Source organism: Leopardus geoffroyi, chromosome D1 (assembly GCF_018350155.1).
Source record: "Leopardus geoffroyi isolate Oge1 chromosome D1, O.geoffroyi_Oge1_pat1.0, whole genome shotgun sequence".
Classification (NCBI taxonomy): Eukaryota; Metazoa; Chordata; class Mammalia; order Carnivora; family Felidae; genus Leopardus; species Leopardus geoffroyi.
The window spans coordinates 61,076,904-61,086,733 of NC_059329.1; the positions used below are offsets into that span (position 1 = coordinate 61,076,904).

General features: G+C 37.4%; 1 protein-coding gene across 1 annotated transcript; it reads left to right on the top strand.

Annotated features, from left to right (window-relative positions):
• Positions 1–642: 642 nt before the first annotated feature.
• Positions 643–1,581, top strand: LOC123602454 (olfactory receptor 52J3-like). The gene has a single exon (XM_045486939.1). It carries the CDS (start codon positions 643–645, stop codon positions 1,579–1,581), a length of 939 nt encoding a protein of 312 aa, XP_045342895.1.
• The last annotated feature ends 8,249 nt before the right edge of the window (positions 1,582–9,830 follow it).

Below are 9,830 nucleotides of genomic sequence, written 5' to 3' on the forward strand. Positions count from 1 at the left end.
GTGTAGAGGTATATGACCCAGCTGGTATGTGCTCCTGGAAGGCATCCCAGAGTGTCTGTGCTTTTGATTGTGATAATGTGTACTTCTGATATTGTGTTTCTCTCTTTTCGACAGGATATTTGGCTGGATCTTGGCATTTTCTCTATGTCCAGAAGTGATACATGAATCATTAGATAATTTCTGCACTTCCCAATTACAGAAGTGTCTTGTACATATGTGCCTGCCACTCTACTTTCTAGCTGCCTTATCTCCTTTTGGATTATATCTGCATTTCCATGTGTGCATCCTTGATTTTTCATGTGCCCCTCTTCAGATGAGAGCTTTACAAAAGGTAGAGGGCATACAAAATGATTCCATACTTAATATCAAGTTCTGTGTCTTATAACTTTGCCATAGGCTTGCTGATGAGCCTCATGTGTTAAACAAAAATGAGTAATAAATTCTTTGAGACTGGCCCATTCAAATAAGTATGGCTCAGTTTATAATAAAAGATATATATTAACAAGCCCTTTCAAATAGCAGTCTTTTTCATTTTCATTACATATTGAAACACTAAGCTAATCATTTTCATAACCACATCTTATTCAAGCTTCTTTTTCCCTCCTTCCAGGAATGGCAACTCCTTCTCTGTCACTTGGGAGGATGTTTTATCCCAACAGGAGCATTTTTCACCCAGATACATTCTTCCTCGTTGGAATCCCAGGGCTGGAAAGAGCCCATGCCTGGATCTCCCTGCCTTTCTGCTCTGTTTACCTTATGGCTTTGCTGGGCAATGCCACCATTTTGCTAGTCATCAAGATGGAGCAGACCCTGCGGAGAGAGCCCATGTTCTACTTTCTGGCCCTCCTTTCAACTATCGATTTGGCCCTTTCCACAACCTCTATGCCCCGCATGCTGGGTATCTTCTGGTTTGATGCTCATGAGATTAACTTTGGGGCTTGTGTAGCCCAGATGTTTTTGATCCATGCCTTCACTGGCATGGAGGCCGAGGTCCTGGTAGCCATGGCCTTTGACCGTTATGTGGCGATCTGTGCTCCACTCCACTATAGGACCATCTTGACATCCCGGGTGCTGGTGGGCATCAGCATGTGCATTGTGATTCGTCCTGTTCTATTTACACTTCCCATGATCTATCTCATCTACCGCCTACCCTTTTGTCAGGCTCGTGTAATAGCTCATTCCTACTGTGAACACATGGGCATTGCAAAACTGTCCTGTGGAAACATCCGTATCAATGCCATCTATGGGCTCTTTGTGGTGTCTCTCTTTCTTCTGAACCTGTTCCTTATTGGCATCTCCTACATTTACATACTCCGAGCTGTCTTCCGCCTCCCATCACAGGATGCTCGGTTAAAAGCCCTAAGCACGTGTGGCTCTCACACTGGGGTCATCTGTGTTTTCTATATCCCCTCAGTGTTCTCCTTCCTCACTCACCGATTTGGACACAACATACCACGCTACATTCACATTCTTGTTGCCAACCTCTATTTGGTTATCCCACCTTCGCTCAACCCCATCATTTATGGTGTAAGGACAAAACAGATACGAGAGCGAGTGCTCCGTGTCTTTGCTAAAAAGTAGATACTCTTTCCTTTGTTTACCAAACATTTTGATCTATTAAGGAAAATGTGTGTTCTTTCCGGGGATTTTTCTCTGTGTACATTTAGTGCCACAAGATGATATTCCAGGGGTTTTGATTGGGCCTGTTATTGATTCTATGATTTGAATAATCTTCAAAATGTTTCAGGTTCAAGGACTAATTCCTATTGTGGAAGCAAGAACTGTTTTCATTATTTCACTTTGTGTGAGAATGAACAGTGCAAGCAATGACACTTCCCATCATTACATTTGCTAACAGTGCTCTTTTCTCCCGTTTTTAAGTTCTTTATTTTTCCCTCAGTTCAACAAAAGTAAGACAAGGAAACATAACTAATACCTTTGTTCCCACAACATGAAATTAAAAACTATTATTACTGAGACTTATTTATCTTTAATGTTATTCTTAATCAAACACATGAGACAGTTAAGTTGCAATGACCTATGACTCGTACCCCAAAGCACTTCCCATTTTTTTCTTATCCTCAGAGACAGGAATGACCATCACATGACTTTCTTCTTTCTTGGAGTCTAAACGGATCATTTTAAGTTCAGTTTTCTCTGTGGGGGTTGGGATTATAATTTTTTACGTCATGTAAATGGTAATATACTATATCATTTCATAGGCAATTTTTTCACTTAATATTAAACTTAGAGATCTGTTTGTGTTTATACATATGGGATACAATATTCCTTTTTAAATATACTCAAATCTGTAATTTGCATTTTATCTTTTCATAATATGAATGTATGTAATATTTTATTTTTAATTCCAAATCGATGTTGTGACATCTTTATGAATTGTTTTTGTGCATATTTGAAAATTTTCTAGTGGTTCTACACTTACAAGGAGGACTGTCAGATAGTAGGTTACTGATGGAACAGGTCACATTCTTGTTTATTTTTATTGTGGTTATTTACTGTGATTTCTTTGTGCCCTCCCCAAGTTTTCTGCCCAGCTTCTTAAAAATCTCATAGCATGAGTTTTTGATTACACCTGACATATTAACACCTTTCTATAAACCCTTTATAATTAATACCTTATTTTCATATTGCAGATTAAATTTTTAAATGAAATCAGTACTGATAATATTATCTATAACACAGCATTTTATCCCTTTGAAACTTAGGGCTTTTGCACAGCTTTATTATATATGGACATCCCAACATCTATATTGTTATTGGGGTGTGTGTGTTTATTAAGTGTTACTTTTAATTCTAACCTATTTGCAACTTATTTTGATGTAAGGTATAAGAATATTAAACACCTTTCTGTTTCTATTTCTAATCTGTTTAATAACATAATTGACTTAAGAACTCATCACTTCAGAACTGATTTGCATTTTTTTCTCTCTTCATATTAAATTTCAATTTGTACAAGAGTTTGCTTTTCATTTATATACTTGGTTTGCTGTTTGTTCTTGAATCAGTGTCAGTCATCACTAGAGAACTACATTTTAATGACTTTTAAAGCGGATTATCCTCCTGTACTTTTCTCACTCTTCATTTGTTCTTTAAGCTAATTTGTAGAACAATAAAATGAAATGCTGTCATTTTGCTATAGTTAAAAATATCCTGATGGAATTTTGAGTTCACTTATTCCTTGGTTCACTTACTATCAATCAAACAATGTTATTAATTCCTTGAAATCTTAACTAAGACTTAATTATGCTCCTCATTTGGATAAGCACAGATGATAAAATGTGCATCTGTGACTGTTCTGTGACTACCCTGTTAGCATTCTGTTTCCCAGAATTCTCTTCCCTGTAAGTTTCCAGTTGAGAGTTGGTCACATAAGAAATGCATAAGCCGTGGGAGCAAATGTGAAACAGCAGCCATTATTTTCTGTGGCTCAATATTGTTTTCAGGCAGTGATAGAAACACAGCGATACTAGAGGATTCTAATTTCTCCCCGTATCCCTCAGCTTCATGCACAGCTCTCCATGCCTACTGACCTGCTGACCAACAGCCATCACAAATCTACCACCAGGTATTTTACTTGTACACACAGAGGCAGTAGCCAGGAATAACAAACCATCTACCTTAAATTTCGACACTCACTCCTTTATGATTCCATCCCAGAAGCTGAAAGTACCTAGTCTTTTTTTTTTTTCATTTCTTTTTAACGTTTATTCATTTTTTGATAGAGAGACAGAGTGTGAGCGGGGGAGGGGCAGAGAGAGAGGGAGACACAGAATCCAAAGCAGGCTCCAGGCTCTGAGCTGTCAGCACAGAGCCAGATGTGGGGCTCAAACTCACAGACTGTGAGATCATGACCTGAGCCAAAGTTGGACGCTCAACCAACTGGGCCACCCAGGCACCCCTGAAAGTACCTAGTCTTCTGCAAACATCACCTTATTCATGCAGGCCTAATCTGACTAGAAAATTTGTTTTGGGATCTATTTTTCCCCCTAGCTCCTCCCACAATTGCATCTAACTCCTATATTTATTTATTATTTATTATTTATTTTTTAAAATTTACATCCAAATTAGTTAGCATATAGTGAAACAATGATTTCAGGAGTAGATTCCTTAATGCCCCTTACCCATTTAGCCCATCCCCCCTCCCATAATCCTTCCAGCAACCCTCAGTTTGTTCTCCACGTTTATGAGTCTCTTCTGTTTTGTCCCCCTCCCTGTTTTTATATTATTTTTGTTTCCCTTCCCTTATGTTCATCTATTTTGTCTCTTCAAGTCCTCATATGAGTGAAGTCATATGATTTTTGTCTTTCTCTGACTGACTAATTTCACTTAGCATAATACCCTCCAGTTCCATCCACGTAGTTGCAAATGGCAAGATTTTATACCTTTGATAGCCGAGTAATACTCCATTTTATATATACATTTTCTTTATCCATTCATCCATTGATGGACATTGGGCTCTTTCCATACTTTGGATATTGTTGATAGTGCTCTAAAAACATGGGGGTGCATGTGTCCCTTCGAAACAGAACACCTGTACCCCGTGGATAAATGCCTAGTAGTGCAATTGCTGGGTCGTAGGGTAGTTCTATTTTTAGTTTTTTGAGGGACCTCCATACAGTTTTCCAGAGTGGCTGCCAGCTTGCATTGCCACCAACAATGCAAAAGAGATTCTCTTTCTCAGCATCCTCGCCAACATCTGTCGTTGGCTGAGTTGTTAATGTGAGCCATTCTGACAGGTGTGAGGTGGTATCTCATTGTGGTTTTGATTTGTATTTCCCTGATGATGAGTGATGTTGAGCATTTTTTCATGTGTCGGTTGGCCATCTGGATGTTTTCCTTGGAGAAGTGTCTATTCATGTCTTTTACCCATTTCTTCACTGGATTCTTTGTTTTTTGGGTGTTGAGTTTGATAAGTTCTTTACAGATTTTGGATACTAACCCTTTATCTGATATGTCATTTGCAAATATCTTCTCCCATTCTGTCAGTTGCCTTTTAGTTTTGCTGATTTTTTCCTTCGCTGTGCAGAAGCTTTTTATTTTAATGAGGTCCCACTAGTTGATCTTTGCTTTTGTTTCCCTTGCCTCCAGAGATGTGTTGAGTAAGAAGTTTCTGTGGCCAAGATCAAAGAGGTTTTTGCCTGCTTTCTCCTCAAGGATTTTGATGGATTCCTGTCTTACATTTAGGTCTTTCATCCATTTTGAGTTTATTTTTGTGTATGGTGTAAGAAATTGGTCCAGGTTCATTTTTCTGCATGTTTCTGTCCAGTTTTCCTAGCACCACTTGCTGAAGAGACTGTCTTTATTCCATTGGATATTCTCTCCTGATTTATCAAAGATTAGTTGGCCATATGTTTGTGGGTCCATTTCTGGGTTCTCTATTCCATTCCACTGATCTGAGTGTCTGTTCTTGTGCCAGTACCATACTCTCTGGATGATTACAGCTTTGTAGTATAGCTTGAAGTCTGGGATTGTGATGCCTCCTGCTTTGGTTTTCTTTTTCAAGATTGTTTTGGCTATTCAGGGTCTTTTCTGTTTCCATACAATATTAGGATTATTTGTTCTAGCTCTGTGAAGAATGCTCATGTTACTTTGATAGGGATTGTATTGAATATGTAGATTGCTTTGGGTAGTATCGACATTTTAACAATATTTGTTCTTAGTTTCCAGGAGCATGGAATCTTTTTCCATTTCTTTGTGTCTTCTTCAATTTCTTTCATAAGCTTTCTATAGTTTTCAGTGTATAGATTTTTCACTTCTTTGGTTAGATTTATTCCTAGGTATTTTATGTTTTTTTGTGCAACTGTAAATGGGATCGATTCCTTGATTTCTCTTTCTGTTGCTTTATTGTTGGTGTATAGGAATGCAACCAATTTCTGTGCATTGATTTTATAGCCTGAAACTGTGCTGAATTCATGAATCAGTTCTAGCAGTTTTTTGGTGGAAGCTTTTGGGTTTTCCATATAGAGTGTCATGTCATCTGTGAAGAGTGAAAATTTAACCTCCTCCTGGCCAATTTGGATGCCTTTTTGTGTTGTCTGATTGCAGATGCTAAGACTTCCAATACAATGTTGAATAACAGTGGTGAGAGTGGACATCCCTATCTTGTTCCTGACCTTAGGGGGGAAAGCTCTCAGTTTTTCCCTATTGAGGATGATATTAGCGTTGGGTCGTTCATATATGGCTTTTATGATCTCGAAGTATGCTCCTTCTATCCCTACTTTCTTGAGGGTTTTTATGAAGAAAGGATGCTGTATTTTGTCAAATGCTTTCTCTGCATCTATTGAGCGGATCATATGGTTCTTGTCCTTTCTTTTATTGATGTGATGAATCACATTAATTGTTTTGTGGATATTGAACCAGCCCTGCATCCCAGGTATAAATCCCGCTTGGTTGTGGTGAATAATTTTTTTAATGTATTGTTGGCTAATATCTTGCTGAAGGTTTTTGCATCCATGTTCATCAGGAAAATTGGTCTATAGTTCTCCTTTTTAGTGGGGTCTCTCTTTGGTTTTGGAATCAAGGTAATGCTGGCTTCATAGAAAGGGTTTGAAAGTTTTCCTTCCATTTCTATTTTTTGGAACATTTTCAAGAGAATAGGTGTTAACTTTTCCTTAAATGTTTGGCAGAATTCCCCTGGAAAGCCATCTGGCCCTGGACTTTTGTCTTCTGGCAGATTTTTGATTACTAATTTGATTTCCTTACTGGTTATAGGTCTGTTCAAATTTTCCATTTCTTCCTGATTCGGTTTTGGTAGTGTATATGTTTGTCCCAGTATAGGGTCTATTCTGGAGAACATTCCATGTGCACTGGAGAAAAATGGATATTCTGCTGCTTTAGGATGAAATGTTCTGAATATACCTGTTAAGTCCATCTGGCCCAGTGTGTCATTCAAAGCCATTGTTTCCTTGTTGATTTTTTGATTAGATGATCTGTCCATTGCTGTGAGTGGGGTGTTGAAGTCTCCTACTATTATGGTATTATTATCAATGAGTTTCTTTATGTTTGTGATTAATTGATTTATATATTTGCGTGCTCTCACATTTGGCACATAAGTGTTTACAATTGTTAGGTGGATAGACCCCTTGATTATGATATAATGCCCTTTTGCATCTCTTGATACAGTATTTATTTTAAAGTCTAGATTGTCTGATATAAGTATGGCTACTCCAGCTTTCTTTTGTTGACCATTAGCACGATAGATGGTTCTCCATCCCCTTATTTTCAATCTGAAGGTCTCTTTAGCTCTAAAGTGGGTCTCTTGTAAACAGCATACAGATGGACCTTGTTTCCTTATCCATTCTGTTACCCTTTGTCTTTTGATTGGAGCATGGAGTCCATTGATGTTTAGAGTGAGTACTGAAAGATATGGATTGATTGCCATTATGATGCTTGTAGAGTTGCAGTTTCTGGTGGTGTTCTCTGGTCCTTTCTAATCTTTTGTTGCTTTTGATATTTATTTATTTTTATATATTTTTTTCATCTTTTCTCCCCTCAGAAAGTCCCCCTTAAAATTTCTTGCAGGGCTAGTATAGTGGTCAGAAACTCCTTTAATTTTTGTTTGTCTGTGAAATTTTTTATCTCTCCTATTCTGAATGACAGTCTTGCTGGATAAAGAATTCTTGGCTGCATATTTTTCTGATTCAGCACACTGAATATATACTGCCACTCCCTTCTGGCCTGCCAAGTTTCTGTGGATAGGTCTGCTGCAAACATGATCTTTCTTCCCTTGTATGTTAGGGACTTTTTTTCCCTTGTTGCTTTTATGATTCTCTCCTTGCCTGAGTATTTTGTGAATTTGACTATGATATGCCTTGTTGATGGTCCGTTTTGTTGAATCTAATGGGAGTCCTCTATGCATCCTGGATTTTGATGTCTGTGTCTTTCCCCAGGTTAGGAAAGTTTTCCACTATGATTTGCTCACATAACTCTTCTACCCCTATTTCTCTCTCTTCCTCTTCTGGGACCTCTATGATTCGGATGTTGTTCCTTTTGAATGAGTCACTGATTTCTCTAATTCTTAAATTGTGCTCTTTTGCCTTCATCTCCCTCTTTTTTTCTGCTTCGTCATTCTCTATAAGTTTGTCCTCTATATCACTAATTCTCTGTTCTGCCTCATCCATCCTTGTCGCCGCTGCATCCATCTGTGATTGCAGCTCAGTTATAGCATTTTTAATTTCATGCTGGCTATTTTTTACATCTTTTATCTCTGCAGAAAGGGATTCTAATCTGTTTTGGACTCCAGCTAGTATTCTTATTATCGTGATTCTAAATTCTGGTTCCGACATCTTGCTTGTATCTGTGTTGGTTAAATCCCTGGCTGTCGTTTCTTTGCGCTCTTTCTTTTGGGGCGAATTCCTTCATTTTGTCATTTTGAAGGGAGAAAAGGAATTAATGAGGTAGAAAAATTGAAATTAAAAAATAAAATTAAAAAAATATTAAAATTAAAAATTAAAGACACACACACACACACACACAAATCAAATAGATGATGCTAGATCCTAGGTGTGTTTTGGTCTGGGTGTTGAAAGTGTTTTGACAGATTAGAGAAAAAAAGGGGGGGTAGGAAATCGTTTGAGAATTTGAAAAAATGAATACACTGAAGTAGACTAAAATGAGATGGAGTAAAATAGAATTTGAAAAAATATACACAAAAGTAAAGAATATAGTAGAAAAAATTAAAGAAACATATTTTTAATAAAAACTAAAAATAAATGTGATTTTTTAAATTTTCTGTATTTAAGAAAAAAGAAAAGAAACAAAAAAGAAGAAAGAAACAAAGAAAAAAGAAATCTTTTGAAAATTTGAAAAAGTGAATACATTGTAGTAGACTAAAATAAAATGATGGAGGTAAAATAGAATTTGAACAAATTTGCATAGAAGCAAAAAATATAGTAATAAAAATTAAATAAAAATATTTTTAATAGAAATTGAAAGTAAAAATGAACTTTTTCTCTTTCTGCATTCAAGAAAAAGGAAAGAAATGAAAAAGAGAAAAAAAGAAAAAGAAAAAAAGGAAACTGTTTGAAAATTTGAAAGGTGAATATACTGAAGTAGGCTAAAATAAAATGATGGAAGTAAAGTATAATTGGAAAAAAATTTACTCAAAAGTAAAAAATATAGTAATTAAAATTAAAGAAAGATATTTTTAATAAAAATTGAAAATAAAAATGAATTTTTTCTCTTTCTGTATTCAAGAAAAAGAAAAGAATTGTAAAAGAGAAAAAGAAAAAAGAAAAAAGAAAGAAAATTGAATAGATGTACCTGCTAACAGATTGAAGTAGGACTGAAGTTGCTTCGTTTTCCCCTAGAAGTCAGTCTATGTAGCTCTTTATAGTCCATAAATTAAGCCGGCGGTGAGTCTTGTGTACTTGAAGAGCAAAGATGGCCTAGTTGGGTGGGGCTCAGTGTAACAGCTCCACTCTCCACTAGATGGAGCTGCTAACCTACTGGGGTGGATTGTTGCAGCGCTCATTGGTGCCTATGCGCATGCACAGGAATGGTGAAAATGGCGCCTCCCAGGTACCCGGTCTGTTCTCCTGGATCAGCAATTGCACACCTGTCCTCAGTCTTCAACTCTTGTCCACTCCCCGCGTTTTCACTCTCTGTGACCAGGCCCAAGGCAATACCTCTCTCCCAAGTTTTGTCTCAGACGCGGCTGTTTTCCCCGGCCCCTTACTTCTAAAGGACTGCAGCTTTGACCCGTTCTGCCCCTCTGTGGGAGGGTCTCACCGAGCAATGGCCAAATGAGCAATGGCTGAATATTGAGTGCACCCAGGAATGCCCACTGGACCCTGTTGTTGCCAGTGCCC

What these genes read in the sequence shown, in the direction of transcription:
- LOC123602454 (XM_045486939.1), top strand. Translation starts at nt 643, where the DNA reads ATGTTTTATCCCAACAGGAGCATTTTTCACCCAGATACATTCTTCCTC.